We start from the raw sequence: 20,161 nt of genomic DNA, 5'->3' as shown, positions 1-20,161 counted from the left end.
GTCAAACTTTTTTCAGTTTTGTATTTATGACTGTCGGGTACTGGGGTGGGGTGAGGCAGATGAAGCTCGTGTACTCATCTGAATTTTATCTGAGGCCTCTAATAGAAGGCGGAGAAGTTCAGAGAGTAGATGAGTGAAGCTGTAATACCTCCCATTAAGAACATAAATACATTTAAGCTCTGACATACATGAGTTACTCAAAATAACAGTTTCACTTGTGCCAAGTGACCTTTAGCAGATAACTTAAATAACCCTTTTTAAGATCTTAATGAGGACACTGCACCCTTCTGAGAATTATTGAACCCACACGCTTTACACTTATCCAGACAAACATGATTTCAAAAGCTGTGCAAGAGAAAAGAAGGGAAATATAACCCAAAACACTTTGTTTTATTTCATTCCTTAAGACTTTAATTTAGAGTTTATAACATTTGCTTCTGAGGCACAGTAATACCCAACATAAGAAAACACAAAGGTAATCCATCTCTTGACCTGTTCTGATACCAGTCGTATCCCTTAGATTAACTTGCAGCTTCATTTTCACATTTGGCGCCCACTTCATCTACCTCACAGCGGTCGTGCTGGTTGCTGGTGTGAAACTTCACACCAGCAACCAAGCTTTAGATGCATTTTGTTCGTCTGCACTGAAATACCACAAGACTTGACTGCTGTACTTGAACTCAAAGGCTGTACAGGAAGTGAAATCTAATAGGACCAGACTATTGCTAAACTGTCACGTAAGTTCAGATGCCTTTGTGGGCTAGAGCATCTCACGCATTAGTCACCTTTTACATACAATTACACACTCAGCACTGCACACATTTATATACCCAGTCAGAAAACACACGATACACATTAAAAATGTACATTCACCATAAAAACAGGAGCACAAGTCTCCCCCCCGGACCATTTAAACCAGTTGTACTGGGAGCACAGCTCACATGAGTCAGTAGAAGGGATACTTAGAGTTACATGCATTGGTAGGACAGCAGGGCTCTGAGCCTCTATCAAAATAATTCTCTTACATACACCATGTGAGTTTGTCACCTGGAGGAGAAGGCAGGACTTCTGTAAACAGCTTCTGAGTTTTTTTTTTCTTTTCTATTTAAATATAAACATTACTGTTGGTAAGTTTACTATAAACTACAGCATAGTGCTGCCAGGAGGCAGGATACAATGGGCTGTAAGCTATTAGCCCCATGCTGCGATAAAGCCACAATAAAAAATAAAATTCATCTGAAGAATATCTGATGGCGCTTAAAAGAATGAACTGCTTTGGGAAATTAGCTCAAAAGAAATAAAGAAAGTTGAACTCTGTAAAGAAACAGGCCATGGGAACTCAGAGGAACATTTGGAAGTGAGAGGAGGAGGAGACAAAATTCAATCAGTACAAAGTGCTCTTTGAAATTGTACAGTATGTGTGAGGGGGAGGAAAAATGGTACTATTTACAGAGTATACACAAGGATACTGCAGTCTGCCGGTTAATCGGGGCAGCAGAGGCAGAGAGACACTTTTACACTGATAAACTGGAATGACGGGATCGCTGAGTAGTGTTGTTTTCATCCTGTGAGGCCGAGATCACTGGCTGATGCCCTGATTGCCGTAGTAGTCGTAGCTGTCTCCATAGAGCTCCTCGGCACTGCCAACTCCGCTCCTCACCTCTGGAGGGCGCCAAAGGACAAGAAACAAAACAATTTGTATCAATGATACATTTCCAGCTCTTTCTGACCTCATCTCATTTACACAAACACCTTTCCCCAGCAGGTTAACAACACTGAAGGATTGGAAAAATGATAAAGAACCACAAACAGCTGGCACTTACATCACTCACCTTTGACCTCCAGTACCAAGGGCTGTCTACACAGACTGGGACATGATTTTCCCCTGGCAGGATTTTGGGGGAGGACAGATGTGTGAAGGGATGGATGGATGCAGGTATGATGATGAGGAAAAAGGGCAAAGTAGGCAGAGAGGTGGAAGGTAACAAGGGATGCAACGGATGAAGGGAACAAAGGAAGAAGTCACTGCTTGTGAAGGATGAAAAGGTGCTGAACATCACACGGAGGATGTAGGAGGGAGGCTGTTACTGGGGCTGACCTTCAACATGGAAGAGAGGAAGAGGAGGACCAAGAAGATTTACAGACACTCAGATGCATGCTGGGATGGACTGGCATGCTATTTGGGCACCTGAAGTCTAAAAAACAGGTTGCGGAGGTTCAAGAGCCCAAATTAATGAAAAATAAATAAATAAAGACTGGTAAATAATTCAATTTTTCTTTATTTCACTGCACGGGCCTTACCAGAGAAAATAAGTTTCTCCTTCATGACGTTGATGTCTCCACTGGACCTCCTGACCGCAGCATTCAGCATGATCTGTTCAGGGTTGTAGCTGCGCATACCGCTCATCCGATACCTGCAGTGTTTGCACAGGCTGGATCAGAAATCACCACGAGACACAAGGACACCCTGAAGACAGCTGCACTGGATTACAGCCTGGACATTTCAAATTGTAATAAGAAACCTGGTCTGTGTGCATGCCTCACTCTGTTAAAATGTACAGATTGGAACAAATTTTGTTCAGAAATTGTTTGTTTGATACTTCACATGCTATGATGCAACATCCAACCGATGTCGGTCAAGTGTATGAAGTATGGCGTTCAATTTGGGGAAAAAAAGAACAAACGAACAAAAAACAACAGACTTCTCATAGTGTGTATATATGTATGTATGTATAGGTACTGATCGAGGTTAATTGTGAGTAATAAGGTAAAAGCATCACCCCTTTATCTTTGGAAACACTTGAACGTATTTCAATAAAGATGTGCATTTTGCTGGCAAAATGATCATTTAATTAATGAGTCAATATTCACTGCTCTGTTCTCTTAAAATATACTGTCACATGTCTCATAGAAAAAAAACCCCAATGTTTCATTAACAATTGAAAACATATCAACTATTTTCTTATACAAGCGGTTTAGCACTGTTTTGTCTTTGCTAGATTATCGTTCCTGACAGGCCACTGATTTCATTTCCTGCCTGCCACAACTTCATCCTCGTTTTAATGAAAACAGCCCCGATTTCAATTCAATTAACTTGGAAGCATTAGTCACAATGAACTGTGACTAATGCACAGAAGCATTTAGAGACACAAACAAGCCAGGATTCAGAAAGCCAATCCTGAGGCCTTTCCTGGATGAATCGAGAGCTCCAATTCATTTTGGACATTTAGTCGGTAACTTATTAAGACTGATGAGACATTTAAACTCTCACTGTGGACTATTTTTTGTGCTGTGTGGGTAGATTACATTTCATTTGTTTAGCAGAGGAGAATGAGGATGAGAAGTCGTCGCTGTCATAGAGGAAAGCAGCAGCGCAATACATCCATTCAGGTGAGACAGAGAAGAAGGTGAGAATAAATATAGGAAGTGGAACTAAGGTGGAGAGAAAAAATCTGGATGAGATGGATGATATAGTAACAGCAGAAAAAAAAAGAGGAAATCAACGATGCATCAAACAAAGGAATGATGGGTAAAGATTATGAAAGGTAGGAAGGTGGTGAAAGGAGAGAAGACTTTGGGTCAGGAGAGGCGACCCAGTTACCTGATCATGTGATAGCTGAGAGAAGATGCCAGAATGCAGCAGGAGGAGGAGGAAGAAGAGCATGCACGTCAGGCAGAGGAGAAAGGACGAGGAAGAGGCGGAAAGAGAAAAAAGGACAAAAGAAGGCGGGAGACAAGAGATCAGTTTAGAAGCCAGCAGAAGCTATTAAATAGCTCCAATAATCAGAGCAGACTCATTTTGGACCCTTATTGTGGAACAGATTAATAAATAAATCAATGCCCTTGGTGCCAGTGATGACAGGAGGACAGGCCATCTGTCTCTGGGGTCATCAGAGAAACAAACAAACAGCACTTTTAACACATCAGAAACGCAGGGCAGGGAATGTGAAGGGGTTAGCAAACAGAAAACGCATTTATATAAAGACATTCACCCTTCTCCGGCCTGGGACACAACAGAAATACACATGACGGCTTATAATGCCACAAAACAAAATGGGTTTTAAAGGGATTCTCATTTGATTAAAAAACAGCATCATTATGTATGAGCTGCTGATGTGTTCCAGACAGGGAGATGTCGTCTGAGTAAATGTGTTTGTCAATTAGCAGTAATGAGTGTATTTAAGTGTGAAAGAGGAATAACACACCTGCAGAAAAATAGAGGAACATGAGCTGTTGTGTAAGAGCTCGCTTTAATGATCTCACTGCTGTGTGTGTACTTACTTTTGGAAAATGAATATGCCTATGACTACAGCGAAGGAGATGAGGTCTGCGGACACCCACGCCAGGCAGTACTCATTTGGTCTCTGGAAGCGCGCGCACACACACACACACACACACACACACACACACACACACACACACACACACACACACAGTCATGATAGATCTGAGTTTTGTCTTGAAGTCATTTACAGCAGGATCCATCACAGGGTGGCGCTATATGCCAAAGAATACAGTTACACTTGTGCTGAACTGTTTTTTTTCTGAATAAACCCACTAAAATAGCAGTTTTTTTAAAACAAACACTGACACTGTCAACATTATAATTTACTACAAACATAAATGCAAATCTCTACTTCCTTCCCCATTACCTTCTGTTGGTCTTAATGACAACTCATAGCATATTTGAGAGGATATTTTTCACAGTTGGGTTTAACAGACAGCGCCGCAGATGCTACGAAAGCCTAAACTGTCCCTGAGCCGTAGCAGTGAGCTGGAGGTCATGTCCACATGTTGTCATGCAGAGTTCCCGTATGGTGCCACAGATGGGGGGAGCGGTTTGGCGCGCTGCACATATGAGGGCGAGTGGAAGGATAGCAGAGAGGCTGCCCATGTTGAGAAGTTTCAACAGGAAGACTGAACTAGAAAAGAATGACACTACAGCAAACAGGAGTTCAGTTCAAAGCTAGGCTCTCCTTTTGATATCAATCAGTAAAATCTAATTTAGTCAAAGAGAGGATGAAGCTGAAGGAGAGGGAGGTTAAAGAGGGCCCTCGCAGCCTTTACAATAAGCATGTATCTAGTAGCTCCCTTAATTAGGTCCAAATTAAATTAAGATACAGGTGGGCTCCACTCGAGTTGTAGTAGCATCTTAAGGACCACTGATTGAAGCAGGATAGAGCCAAGCTAATCAGCGATTGCTATAACTAAGGCTCTGAATACAATTTTATTTAACTTTTATTTGTTTGGCATCTATTAAAAACAGGTAAAGATCCTTCAATATTAGAGAGAAACCCCAGCAATGAGACATGAGTAAAAGTAAGAATTTTAAACAGTAAGAGATCTACATGATGCCTGCTGGTTGGAAGAAGAGGCTCAAACTTACAGTTTATAAATGGGATGTCTCATTCTCTTTGATTTTCTATAAATTAATAAAATACCTGCTGAATACACATATTTTAAGACAGGTCTGCAACAAGATTTGGAGAGCAGAAAAGGTCTGAAAAAATCTTAATGCAGAAAAGGAGCAAGTGGGGGGGGGGGGGGGGGGGGGGAGGAAATCATTCAAATAGAAGATCAGACCCCCGCATTTTGTTAACTTAAAAACAAAATGTGAATCCAAAAGACTTATATAAAACTATACTGTGTGTGATGAGTCCTTACCATTAACCAGATGGGGTAAGGCACCTTTAGGAGGACATGCGAGGCCTCTGAGGAGACTGATGACACCCCGCTGCACCAGAGCACCGAGTACAGCCAGGGCTCGTTGACTGTGTAGAGGGTGAGATTGATGTGGGCCTCGGAAAAGTTCCTGGGAAAAAAGGTGGAGAAAAAAAAGGAAAACATTCAGGCACTTATAAATCTTTGTGCTGAAGCTGCAGACTGATAACACAACATCAGGGTTGTGTGTCTTCCTACCTGATTTCCTCTCTACTGACTTGGTTGTATCTGAGCAGCAGGCTGCTGATGCCGGACTGCTCCAGAACTTGAGGGCTCCGTTTCACCACTGAGGTCTGGATCAGATCAGGTGCTAGCTGTCTCACCTGGGCTCTATTGTCATCAGGCGTCCACATCACCTGGACACGGCACAGCACGTCAAACAGTTACAGCTCTGAAACTATCACCAACACAACTATTTTAATAGGATTTGCATTTGAACTCATTCGTTTTGCATGTAGCATGCAAACAAAGAAACACCGGACATCAGGCAGTGAAAAAGAGCAAACACACACTGTCATTTAATCCCTATATAACTACCAGGCTTTGAGGAACCCCAGATTGCTGCACAGCTTGTAGTGTATCGTTGATCCAGCTGTCGTAGCAGGGGTGCTTGGGAGGAGGTCTGCGCAGCCTGAAAACCACCGTGCTGTTGTGATATGAGGCTAGTTTTAGAAGCTGCTCCAGGCTGCACACGGTCTGGTTGGCGATCCGTTCCCTCTCACGTTGAAGCAGCGTGTGCACGGTCCAGAAGGGGTCATCCTGAAACATCACACACACATAAAAAAGAAAAAAAAAGGGATCATCAGCTTTACAGTTTAAATGAAAGAAAAATACAGGTTACAATACAGCTTTATAAAACTTAAAAGATCATTCAGTACATCGTTGGAGGACGCCACATTTCTCGCTTCACTGCTTACTCCCTTTGGAGAAGATCCTGAGAAGATTCTTTTACTCTATGATAAGATGCTATTTCACTTTTTTTTTGTTTTTAGAAAACACTTCATTTCTGCCTTTTATATATTGTAGAATATATATACACTACAGATTAGGTGATGAAAAATCATTGTTAAAATTACATGGAGTGGTGGTACGGCTTTTCTTAGAAATGCAATATCTATCCACACAGTGTGCACACATGCAGTGTAAACACAAGAGGGGAAAGTAATGAAGATTCAAACAAATACAGACAGCCACATCTCAGTCTTTGCACATCATGGTCTCATCTCATAAGATCTAAGCTAAAGAAGGAAACATTTTAAAGCAACAAACCTGCACTTTTAGACATGGACAGATTAATGGAAAAGCAGTCCTTGAGTGATGGCTGTTTCATGTACGAGGATGACAGTGAAACATGGCACTCATCGCACCGCAGCTCCCAGTAAAGCTTTGGTGGGTGTTAACATTTTGATGAAAGTCAACGACATCATGAATGATCAATATGCAATGTCGTATAATACTTATGGCTCACTGGGATAATGGCTTTTGTTGCACATCAGTGAATCCCGGCACGCTAAAGCTAAGACTGCTTTAAAATAAATTCACAGATGTAGTCCTTATTAGAAACCAAGAGCTACCTTGAGGAACCAACGTCCAGCGTTGAGCTGCTGCAGATCCGTCCAATTGAAAAGTGAGGCTTCGTCCATCTGTCTATCTGGAAAAACCTTCTCTACGTCTGTGGTCCTTCGCAGGGTAAAGTCACGCATCAGGAAAGGAACACCATCCATGCTAGCAAACAAAAGAGTTAAGTAATTAATATTTGCAGCTGATGTGTACGACAGAAATGAAGGTTCCAAAAATAGCAGAGAAGAGATAAGAACTGAAATCGTGCCAAAAAAGGAAAATGCTGCTGCTGACCAATATGGGAATAAAATAATAATAAAAAAAAAACCTGAGCTCACATCAAGATCATTTCCAGGAAAAGACAAAAGGAGAAAGCCCTTCCATTCTCTGTATTTGTCATTCAAATACTAATGGGAAAAACAAACTAAGCATTTGACTAACAAATATTCTGCTAACACATATAGGTGGGTGTTTGTCTGTGTTTGAACTGTTAGTTTCCAAAACATCATCATCATCATCATGTGTGGGGAAAAAAATAAATAAATAAAAATCATGTTATATAGTATGAATGCGTGCACACATGAGCATTTGTCTCCAGTCTGCTTCAGGAGTGGAGTCTCTTTGTGGATCTGGCTGTCATCAGGTCTAATTACTCAGCACCGTTAGAAGCCCACCTGTCAGCAGCCTGAACATCACACACCCATTCACCTCTCTCAGGACTGTACAGTGAACACACACACAAACATAAACAGACTGCACCAAGATTGCTGCAAAAACATCTAATCACATTAGGATGCACTGACGGCCTTAAAACACTCTGCACTATGAAATGTGGCTCTAAAACACAAACACGCACACTCTCCACCTCCACACAATCACTCATCCTTCATAGCCGTACATGCATGAGTAGACATGGGCACCCACTATTCATCATATAGCACGGCCACTGGAGTATCCACCCACCCAATTCCCTGCCTTCCTCCAAGTGTGCCTCTCTGAGCTCAGCCCGTCTTCATTTATTATGTTGGTAAAATCATGCAGGAATTGATAACTACGGACTGCTACTATACTTAACAGCGGTATGTTCAATGCATAATGCCTAAGATTGTCCTTTTGGTATTTGGAGTACACAATAATGATAAAAAAACAAAAAACAAAAAAACAAAATCCCAAGCAGGTCTAAATGTGATATGTAGTCCTGAACTGATTGAGAAATTTTTGAAAAGCCAGTGATTGTGATAATCTATGAAACCCAGTGTGTGTGTGTGTGTGTGTGTGTGTGTGTGTGTGTGTGTGTGTGTGTGTGTGTGTGTGTGTGTGTGTGTGTGTGTGTGTGTGTGTGTGTGTGTGTGTGTGTCCTTTGTTTCTGCCTGGGGGTGGGGGTGGTGGTACTAAACCTTTTATTTGCTTTGCTTTATCATTCTCTTGTATTGATTGTGTGTGCGTACCTGATAGCCACGTCAGCCTCCAACCCAGTGACGTTCATCTGCAGCGCTCGCTGGAAGGACCAAATTGTGTTCTCTGGAGCAAGCTACAAACACACTCACAGTAAAGGACAAGCACAGAATTCTTTTTATTTATTTATTTATTTTTTAACACATAGCCCCGTAACAATGTAACCTAACTTCTGACTTTTCTGAAGTTGGAGCTACATCTCTTGATAAGAAAATGACACAGAGAACAAGTTTTTACATGTATTTATAAAGCTTTCACACTCTGTGTTCAGAGGGCAGAGGGTGTATTATTTTGTGAACAGGACAAAGGATTGTGTGTAATGAAAAAAGTCACAGCTGCAGCTTGCCCTTTAACTCTTCTGGTCGAGGGTATGATCAATACCATACCATCACTTGCTAGAATAGTATCATCCTATGAAAGCCTGTGAGTAAAGCTACTTGCCTGGGAACCACAGGAAAGGAATGATGCTATAATCAATACAGAGTGATTCTGGGACAAAGAGTCCAGTGATGTGATCACTGTTTCCCAGTGGGAGTCTCACAGCCTTCCACAGCCACTCCTAAATTTAGATTCCACAGTGAGAATCGATTGCCTTGCACAAATAGCACAAAAATCTGGGTGTGTTTTTGAGCGTGTGCGTGACTAACTGTTCTGAACAACCATCTTCTCGTTCCTTCTAACAGTTGTGTAATACTCAACAGTATGTTTTGCCAAGGGCTTAAATTTGTCTGCAGGTGATGTTAAGAATCAATGGCATTAACCCAAGCACATAAATAAATCATGCAAAAATGCACTTTGCTTTCATATGTTCAGATCATATGTTAATGTGGCTAACCATTCCAGCTCCAAGTAAGAGTCTAACTGGTGCTTAAAAAAAAACTACAAACAACACTTTGTCTTTGGCTGGGTTACAGCTCAGTCCAGAAGAAAATGTAGGTATGGAGCGCTCCCAGCTCACATAGTTTTTCTATTTTTCAGTTGCACAATCACAAGTTAATATGCTGACACAGTCCTTTTGTTTTTCATTCAGAAAAGTGAGAAAAACAAAACAAAACAAGGGACTAATATAAAAAAAATAAAAATATAAAGCAGCACAATTTTTCCTGGGACTCTGGGAGCCTTGCTGCAAAGCCAATATCAGGACTCTGTATGTTACTGTACAAACATGTACATCAATTTATTTATTTATTTATTTTGTTTTAAATTCTCATTCAGAATGGAAGCTGGGCATCAGCTGACTCACCATAGGGGCTCCCTGATGGCCAATAACAGCAGGGCGTGGTTTGAGGGTGGCTGGGTCCATGATGCAGGGAGAGGTGATATGTAGGGGCACCATGTAGAGTGCTAGTAACACACTGACATACAGCAAAACCACCACCACCTGGAACACTGGAAGAAGATATGCAGCATCAACATAGTTACAGTTATTAGCTGTGATATAATGAAGTCTAGTTTGACTTTGGGGAAATTTGCTTTTATGATGATGACTGTAAGAACACTCCAATAGGAGCATAGCATAATAACTGGAACAGGGGAAATGGATAACACAACATCTACCATTCAGCACCTCCAAAGCTCACCAAACAGCTCATTATACAGTTTGTGAAAGATGCTACGTGCTAGGAGTGCGCCAAAATCGGTTACCTCTGTGCAAAGGCAGTAAATATCTGAATGTTCAACAGTGCTTAAAACTACACAGTGGCCAACAACACATCCATCGGGGCCATAGAGATTACCCTGTGTCCAACTCTGTATAAGTGTGTAATGATGGCTGAAAGTGGGCACCCACACACATACACCCACACACGGGAATGTATTTGTTTCAAGGTCAGCTCCGGGGCGGGGTTCGGTAGCCAACTCTTGTTACACACAGGAGACTCACACAACCCTCATCCACCCTCTCACTCGCACACGCACTCATACCCTCTTTGATATTCAGTTGCTGTTCTGCACTGAATAAGAGAAATTTTGCCAAGACCTTTTCACCTCATCAAGTATATTAAAAAAAAACCAACAACTAAACAGTCAGGCGAGTTATTTTCCATCTTTCAAAGAGACAAGGGCAAATTCTCTTGAGCAATGATAATTTAGATGTATCAGGTTTTATCACTAAAGACACATTTATCTTTGAAAAAACAATAACTTGTAAGTAATTAGCAGTTAATGATATACCATTAATGCATCAGTTTTTTGGTAGCTAACACTGTGGCTCCCCCTTGTTCAAAATCTCAAAATCATAAATCACAAAGACTTTCAAGTTCTTTTTAGGTGTCTGCTTTACAGACACCAGTGGCAGTGAGAGTGAGGACAGAGCACACATTCAGAGCTACTGATCCCCACAAAGAGTCCTGAAATCAAGGACAAACAATTCAAAATGTCCTGGGTGGAAAACATCACATGAGACTGGAGGAATGTTCGTTATCTTGGACACCCTGGGTGGAGGTCTTGGCCTCTTGTCTACATAGTGTTAATCATTCACAAGTCCTCCTGTGTATGTGTGTGTTTGTGTGTTTGATCTGTGGCTGATGGTAACGTCAGGTAAGAATGGACTTGAATGTTGTGTTACAGAAGCACACATACTCATTTTTTCTGCACGGGTGACCTGTCCAGCCACAATCCAAGATAGTGCCGTGACTGCGGCGAGAGCCCCGATGTGCAGGAACGGGCCTGTAGCCTGGACAGAGGTGTGAAACAGAGAGGAATGCGGGGGTAGACAGAAAAGGTTAGAGAGAGTAAACGATTGAGTAGAGGAGGAGAGAAACAAAGACAAAGAAGACAGAGAGACATGGAATTACAGATATTATCTGGAGTTGAAGCACTGGCAGCACTATTTAGAGATAATAGCTGTAATTTGTACTGGCATTTAATTTTAATGGCCACAGTTGGAGTGAAATCATGTGTCCACTTCAATCACACATTTCTAGTGGTGCAACAATCCCAAACGGACACACTAACTATAAGGTTATTTAAACTTCTCTGATGTAATTTAATTTTAGAGACACTGTAGTCGCTGTAGTACTGCATAGACAGTTTACATGATTACACATTCCTCCAAATGGCAACCAGCAGAGTATCAACTGCTACAGCAGACACACAACGATTATTTTAAAGGGACATTAAAAAAAAAAAAAAAAGTTGTATATGGATGTATAAGATGGACTGATTGCTGTAGACACTGATGTGTAGTGTAGGAATTACACCAGTTTAAATGGGCATGTGCGAACCTCCACAGCACTACAAAGGAGAGACACTTCAGTCCACCCTGGCTGTCTCTGTGAAAGAAAACTGATTAGAGCTCCATTACTGAGCCATTATTATATCAAGGCCGACAACCTCTGGTCAAAGTGTTGGTTGTTGTGTGAAAACAACACGGTGCCTCTCGCCTGTGGATCACAACACTCACTTTAGTACGGAACCTAAGCACCAGCTGTGATGTCTACCCATCACAAGTAGTTTAGGGTGATTTAAGTCTGCTGACCTGCAGGGAGATGGGGATGACATCCCACTCTTGCGCCCATGTTTGATTGACAGATATGACCCCAATGATGGTGGTGAGCAAGGCAGCAGTAACTCCCATCTGTGTGGAGAAAGAGGGAGAGAGACCAAAAGAGGTTGTTTGTTTAGACACACATATGCACCAGAATAACCCAGAGTAGCTCGCAGCTCTTTCACATTTCAAACAGAGTTTGGTAACTGTATTTGATTTGCTGACAGCATTTCTGAACAGCTTGTTTTCTGGGATTTTGCAACTCTGCTGAGACAACTCCACACTATAAGTTGGGAAGTTCAGCTGATCAGCAACGATTGGACACAGCGACACACACAAACACTAAGTAAACACATAACAGAGTTAAAAATACATATGTAAAACTCGCCCGCCCCCCTTCCACCACTCATTTTTCACAAACCACACACAGACACATTAACAGTTGCTCAGCTTCACATTTGGCATGTTACCTTATGAAGCCAGTGCAAATTTAACTGCTGCCCAAGTGCAACGTGGCAAAGTGCTAAAACCTGAAGAGAAAGACAGAAAGAAACATGAACAAGGTTCAGAACAAGCCTGCTGCCTTACAGATCTCAACTTGTTAACCGTTGTTATGTAAGTGGTTACCATATCTGGCAACACATAAAGACAATTTAAAAATCTCTTCAACGAAGCAATTGCGATCTGTGACTCACAATTAGAAAAGCAATATAGGTGAAGCCAGCAGCGGTGGTGGCTAGGATGGGAACAGTGCCATCACTCCACTCCCCAGAGCGGTTGTACAGGAACCTGCAGAAACAAGGATAACAACATTTCTTGTCTTCATCACACCTGATAAAAAAAGTGTGTGAAGGCTTGTGAGAATAGAGTGTCAGTGTATATATGTGTCCCTATTTTCTCCCACCTATTATCAGCCATTTTTCTTTCTTACAAAACAAACATGACTGACAAAGTACCAACAACATTATGTTAGATTAGCTGCAGAAGTCCACAAAGAAACAGACTTGTACAAAGAGACAAAATGATGCAATCTACAGTTGAAACATGACATTGATGTAAAAAGCTGAAAATGGAAACTATTGGTTTACTAAAGGTCTCTGTTTGACAGGCAGACATCAATAAAGTGCTCTCAAGCTTAGTGTTAGCAACAATAATGCACAGACTCTGCACAGTGACCACAGACACTGTTTTTGTGCCACAGGGAAAATCTGACAAAAATAGATTATGTAACATTATTAATGGATGGTTGGACAAATTATTGAGGACTGGCTTCTGTCTTATGGGATGCTTTACTATAACATGCAACTACATATAGCTATATATAGACACATAAAAATATACGCATGCTACTCTGAGTTTTAATCCTCTGAAGAGTGACACTGGGTGTAACACCAGGTCCACAGCTGCAGAGAAAAGACGAAGTGCCTGAATGTATTTGTTTCTGTGCATTTCTTTGGGTGTGGGTGTGCACATTTTTAAATGACAGCTAGGTCCTTTACATTCAAAGCCTTGTGCATGATTCTAGTGGCATAGAGCCACAGCAGGGTCACTTAGTGCAGATGCTCCTCAGCCCTTTGTGAATGCTTTTTATGCTACACATGGACAGAGATACTCCCTGCAGCTAAATCACTCAGTCATAAAGACAGGGATTGCAATTGCTGTGATCATCTCTGGAAATCCCACAAAAGCTGGGTAAAAAGAAGGAAATTTGCTATAAAGAGGGATGGCAAATGTCTATTGGAGATGTAAATGTGGATAAATACACACAACTAACAGCAGATAAAACTGGACTGTCTGCAGAGCTCCAAAGAGGATGGCAAACCTAGCCAAAGCAAAAGGTAAACAGGGGGCATTGTAGTCTACTATAGCTCCATATATTCTTGGATACTACTAGGGTTGTTTTGCATGACTCAAAAATAATTCTTATTTATCCTGCCCTGGGCTTGGTGCAGCCACTCAGTTCAACCACTGTCTGGAACAGCCCGTTTTAGCTCCCTTTCATATAACTTTCTACTGTCTGGCTGCCCCTCACAAACTCGATCTAAACAGGAAATGGGTGAGCTGTGCACCTAAGATGGTCATTTTAGGGATATTTGCTTTCAGTTAAACTGCAAAGGACCATGAGTGGGGAAAAAAATAATAAAAACAAAATCTACCCAAAACTAGTCTGAGGCCTTTAGGCCCATTTTAAGTTAGCTTTGTTACTTATTGTGAATCAAAAGCTGGGCTAAATGAAAAAAGAGCTGGGAGATCACTGAAAACTACAGAGGTGAAGAAACGAGGAAAGGTAATGGAAGCAACGGATGATAATAAGAGGAAAAGGTGACATTGTTGCAGAGATCCCTGAGAGGAGAACAGAGAGAGGAGAGGGAGGGGAAAGTTTTCATCTGAAATCATGTGATGTCTGCATGCTCTTTAGAGATTTTGCACTAAAATGGAAACATCAGTGTCGCTAATCGGTTAACATTTAGTATCTTAAAAGGCTCAGTTTCCACAGACATTGATTAAACCCATTCCTCAACCATAAACACAGGAGGCCTTCACTGAATTTTTCTTTTAGTCTAGGATTAAACTTAATCCAATTTCTGGGAAATGCGGCCGTAGTGTCTGCTCTGTGAGAAGCTGTAAGTGGTTGTCTAAAAAACAGTAGGGGGTTAACAAATACAAATGTATATTGTCAAATATACATTTGTTTGATTAAATGTGGCCCAGGACTGAGTGGTGTACAAAACAGGAAGTTGATGGGTGAGGACCTCTGTGATGTAATGGTGTAATCTGCACAGGGTTGGGTGGTCTCTGTTCAGATTAATAATGCCTTGATTATACTCCGTTGCAGACACGAACAGCTGGAGAGTCGAGGGTCGTTCCTATTTGACTTCTTTAAAGTTTGTTGCCTGTGGTGCATGTGTAGTTGGTGCATTGTAGAATAAATTATTCGCAGACAAGACTGCATAATCACAAAATGCTAAAAAAAAACCAAAAAAACAAACCCAAACAAAAACAAGCAGGCAGATGTCCCTACAGACCCTTGCGCTCACTGCTTTTCACTGATTGTGAAATGTACATCAGTCAGATCTGAGCGGACCATAGCTGATCGAAGGTGCAGGAAGTATAATTGAGGCTTCTGGCAGAAAACAGGTTAAACTGATGGTTTACAAAAACAACAAGCCAACAAGTAAGGCTTGAATGTGTTTACAGCCAAAACTATATGCTGGCAGCCTCTGACAACACATAGGGGCACTTTTGTACTCACCAGTTGAACTCGCTGTAGTCATTATGTGCCTCCCACCAGAAGTAGAACCAGACAAGCAGGAGACAGAAGGTAAGGAGGAGGATCAGGGACCACAGAAGCTCCCACTGCACACACAGACACACAATTATTTATGTGGCTCCTCCATATTTAATTATAACAGACTTGAAAAGATGACTTAAGTCCTTTTGACAATAATAAAAACAACTGAATTACAAACAATCTGCTGAATTCTACACACAATAATAGAGACACTCTGTATAAATTATTGGATAGACAGTCACAATTTAAGTACCACAGCAGAGACCAGCAGAGTTCATAACAAGTTAACTTTTCCTAAACTTACCTGAGCACATGGCACCGAAATGACCCGAGTATTCCCTTATACACTTTGCTCATTAGCAAGGAACAGCTTTTAATAAAGTTTGTATGCAAGCTGTCCTCATCTCCATGCACTTTGGCACTATGGCAAATGGGCTAAATCTTCACAGAGACAGAAAGAGACCCTGAGGACATGCATAAGAGCTGATGAGCACACAGGCATTTCCATCGTTCTCAGCAAACTTTAAATACATCTACAGTTGTGCTATTATCCAGACAAAAACCTTCTGACCTTTTCTTAAAGCAAAGAAGATTGATTATAAGAAAAGCTCATTGCGTCCTGATGAACTAAGCATCAGCAATGATTGCTCACAAACCCTTAGGTAACGCACACAAAGCTGATTGAATAAACCCCGTGGGCTAAAGAGTAATGGGACTTTAAATGATTTGATACCAGTGACATGCAGTGAGTTTTGTGGAAATCACACACACCGTTTGATCACAGTTATATAAAAAGTCAGAGTTTTGTGTAATCTGGACCAATTGCATGATACACATTTACTAAGAAAATCAACTTTTCAAACCTGCTCCTGGGTCAGAAACAAGTGTCTGTAACTGTAGTGCAACTGTAGTAAATGTACATGTGTGGTGTGTCTATAGAAGTCTGAGACGGTCAGGCAAATATCTGCATGAAGTTTAAAGATGTTACTTATAGAATCTGGTATGTTTAAAAATTATATCTAACTAATGAAATAACTGATTAATAAAAAAAAAACTGTTTTTACTAGTTTAAGCTTCTTTATTTGTTGTATTTGTTTATCCTCTGTAAGTAAATTTATATTTGAAGAGCCACTTTGAGCTCCCAGAAACCAGTTATGAATATTTTATAACAATAATTAATCTTAAAAAAAAATGAAAGAATAGACAAAAACAAAACAAAACAGATGAATGTATCCTTGCTTTTGGCCTAAACATCAAAAAACATAAGTATAAAAAAAATTGTGAGCTTTATGTGGGTTGTAGTGTTACGATAAAGTCACTTGGTTAAATAGCCTAAGCAGCTAAAATGCACCTCTGCTGAGTGCTGAGGATCAGATCATTATCACCTCAACCAGCTGATGTAAGGCGGTATGCCTGACCTGCTTTTATCAGCTCTCATTTTCAAGGTGTGTGGGTGGGTTGGGTTTTTTTTTCGTTCTTTTTTTTTTTTTTAAGCTTTCCAAAAGCTGGAGCTAAAGGTTTGGGGATCATGAATAAGCTTTTCAGCTTAAAATGATGTTAAACACAGCATCTAAATGCCATACTTTGACCTCAAGCTAGTTTTAAGAGCTTCCTTAAATTTCAGCATGGATCATATTCAGACTCTTATGAAATTCCTGATGGAACACATGTTATTTCACTAACAAAAAAAACCCACTACAGTAACAATGAATAAATAAGTCTCTCAAAAACACTCAGTTATTTTCTGAAAAACAACTACTGCTTAGCTTCCACTGCAACATAACAAACATTTACCTGGATCCTTCCTAACATTCAGATAACAGCTCAGCGTGGTTACAAAGAGGTTACACTGATCTCTGTGGGAGGAAGAGCTGTGTGTGACAGGCAGGTCTGGCCCAGGTTTCCATGGCCCTTAATGACTACCTGGAGACACCTGGGAGAGCCGACCTTGCTCTTGAGAGGAGCCATTGTTTGACCTGGCTCCCCCCTCCCTCTCATTAAATGCTCCACCTTCTCCTTTTCTTTGGATGAACCTGAGAGAGCTGCTATGATGCACAAAGTCTTTACTACTAATACAGAATTAATATGAATATGAATATGAATATGGCACACAAGGAATCAAACAAGACAACCACAAGTCAAGAAGAAAATTCTTAAAGAGATCATCTTGATGGGTCTGTTAGTCTGTCTTCCTGTTTCCCAGCTCACTCAGCAGCAGAGCTCATTCAGTCAAAGATGACTTGACCTGCCCTCGTAACGTCACATTACCATTCTGCACAGCTGGCTTTTTATCCGGGCAAAAGAACACATGACACAGACCAACAGCGGGCCAACGGAAATCTATGAAAATACAAAGCAGCTCTGGGAAACAGAGTGTTTGAAAAGCACTCCAACACTTCTCCAGGCTTTATTATGACAACATTTCCAAGTAGAGTGCTAAGTTGTTTGACTCTTTAGGAAATCACAAGAGCGTATTCTCCTGAGGAAGACCAGTTATGTAATCAAACTTAGAATCTAAGTTATGCTTATTTATCTTATATGTATAATCTTGGCTGTGCCTGTGTCTGAAATGACCATATTAAAAGGACAACATATATGATGCAGTCCATACTGCACAATGAACTAAATCAAATGCATTTCTGAAATGCATTTCAGAAAAAAAGTGTAAATATCTGAAAAGCTTGGAAGTGGCAGAGCTAACTGCTAAAAATAGAAGGATCAAATGGATCAAGGAAAATATTGCTGCAGCATATAAACACTCATGTTAAAACCTTAAAAGGATACATTCCAGAAAATCCTCCGCTTGCACTTTGTTCACTAAACTCTTTGCAAGTAGTGGAGACAAATGCCATAACAAGCTTTTACCTACAATGTTGATATGCTGCTTCTACAAAGCATCAACATCCCTTCAGTCACATAAAGCATTCATCATTTATGAAATGGTACTGTACATTATGCTCTGTCAAAAATATATATATACAGGTTGCTTAAGAAAACATTAAATAGTGTCAAAATAATAATAATTGTGATTCTCTATTGCAATCAAGAAAACAACACCAGTGAATTCATATCTGGAAAAGTCAGGTATGGAGCACAAACTGTATGTGGTGTGGAAAAATATACCTTTTGCTCTTTTTCCAAGACAGCTGAAAGCAGAGAAAACATTGCTGTTTTAAATTAAAAAGCTGCACATAGACTTACTTATGGGACCAAGGGCTGTGAACAACCCCTGCACAGGATAAAATAAAAGTAATAAAAAGAAGTCCAAACAAATTTATATGAGTTACTCTTCCCCACCTCCTTCTTCAGCAGCATTTTATTTTTAACTGCTCACAGCAGGGCCAATACAGTGGATTATTACTGCAGCAGCCAACAATATATTAAATAAAGCCTACTAGATTGTTCCTCTGTCTGCAGTAATGTTCTTTTGAATTTTATGGTTTAAAAACAATTCAAAATGTCAGCTCGAATTCAGTGACTTCCCTTTGTTGCAGCTTAGTAAATATTCCCATTAGAGTGTAGTTAAAGGCATTTGGAATGTTAAGTGGGAATGAATCAACCAAACTCAACCCAACACTTACTGCAGACATAAATAAGAGGTGAAAAAAAATCCACAAAAACAACAGCAAAGAATCTCAAGAAAGCAAATTCAGCAAATGGTCATGCCCATGGGTTCCATACTCTCAGGCAGCAATTGAATTTGCATTAAAAGGAATCCTTATATTATGAATCCACTTTAGAACTTGTAAATTTGGATGGACTACCTCAAAAGGTATTTAATTCCCAAACTGTTGATGTGTTACTTTTGTTAGACCCCTGGAATCAAAGTTGAAGGTCTACAGTGAAATCACTCCTTGACCGCATCATTTCGGATCCACAGTGGTAGCTTTTGTGGAGATTTTCTAGCTCCTTCCAGTTGGTACTTTGTGACAGATAATTGGTTCTCAGTCAAATTTAAAGCAAGGAAATCAGGTAAATACTGAACATCATCATATCTAACAAGACGGCACAATCAAGGTATCAGTGGGTAATATGCTACCTATAGCAGTTACAGAGGTTTTGATCTTTTGTCCTTCTTTTCACTGTAAGGGTGACTGCTAACTGCCAATATGGCTGATTCAATCTGTTCTGTGTTCTCCAACAATGCCTCAATATGCCAGACTGGATTGAGTCTACACAGTTTCACACTCAAGATGGTAACTATTTATACTCATGAGCTGTTCTACAACAACACTTGGACAGGGTTGCACAGAAGAAAACACGTGATGTGTGATTATTATACAGAACTGCAAATGGCCTATTGTGTATACTTTCATTTGCATCTGATTTGTAAGTGTAGCCCAGACAGAACTAGGATGTTAAGTTCTGTAGAATGGATAAAAATAAATTCACCCATGGAAACCTGTCATCTTGTGGATTCACAAGTCAAGTTGTGTAACTGTGGCAAATGTGTCTTAAACTTACAAAGGCAACTATAGCATGCTACTCTGAGCTTACCTCTGGCTATGTGATCAGCAGTACATACCACAGGCCCATGTCACCACGTTTGACACTTTCAATACCTTTAGATACAAAAATGCTGAAAAACATTTATTAGCGATTAACCAGAAAGGCTGTCTGTTAACTTATTAAGGTAGTGGCTATGG

At 40.5% G+C, this 20,161-nt stretch overlaps 1 protein-coding gene across 4 annotated transcripts in view; it reads right to left on the bottom strand.

Annotated features, from left to right (window-relative positions):
* Positions 1-384: 384 nt before the first annotated feature.
* Positions 385-20,161, bottom strand: part of gdpd5b (glycerophosphodiester phosphodiesterase domain containing 5b) — a 42,291-nt gene continuing 22,514 nt past the window's right edge. The window contains exons 3-18 of one of the 4 annotated variants that reach the window (XR_015719980.1): positions 15,477-15,580; positions 12,919-13,012; positions 12,694-12,753; positions 12,215-12,313; positions 11,317-11,410; positions 9,980-10,125; positions 8,730-8,812; positions 7,296-7,446; positions 6,259-6,480; positions 5,920-6,077; positions 5,665-5,812; positions 4,282-4,364; positions 2,302-2,414; positions 2,099-2,195; positions 1,824-1,885; positions 385-1,662 (exon numbers count right to left, since the gene is read on the bottom strand). Coding sequence is in view for 2 of the 4 variants with exons in the window: in XM_087850918.1 (XP_087707044.1) it covers positions 1,580-1,662; positions 2,302-2,414; positions 3,602-3,616; positions 4,282-4,364; positions 5,665-5,812; positions 5,920-6,077; positions 6,259-6,480; positions 7,296-7,446; positions 8,730-8,812; positions 9,980-10,125; positions 11,317-11,410; positions 12,215-12,313; positions 12,694-12,753; positions 12,919-13,012; positions 15,477-15,580 (1,653 nt within the window). In the remaining 2 variants the exon portion in view is untranslated. Of the gene's footprint in view, positions 1,663-1,823; positions 2,196-2,301; positions 2,415-3,601; positions 3,617-4,281; positions 4,365-5,664; positions 5,813-5,919; positions 6,078-6,258; positions 6,481-7,295; positions 7,447-8,729; positions 8,813-9,979; positions 10,126-11,316; positions 11,411-12,214; positions 12,314-12,693; positions 12,754-12,918; positions 13,013-15,476; positions 15,581-20,161 lie in introns of all 4 variants that reach the window. The other 3 variants (XR_015719981.1, XM_087850918.1, XM_087850919.1) reach the window with 3 other exon arrangements.

The sequence above is a fragment of the Neolamprologus brichardi genome, chromosome 14 (genome assembly GCF_056152115.1).
Source record: "Neolamprologus brichardi isolate AB-2024 chromosome 14, ASM5615211v1, whole genome shotgun sequence".
NCBI classification, from domain to species: Eukaryota; Metazoa; Chordata; class Actinopteri; order Cichliformes; family Cichlidae; genus Neolamprologus; species Neolamprologus brichardi.
The sequence above is the reverse complement of the archived record's forward strand: the minus strand, read 5'-3'. Positions and strand labels throughout refer to the sequence as shown.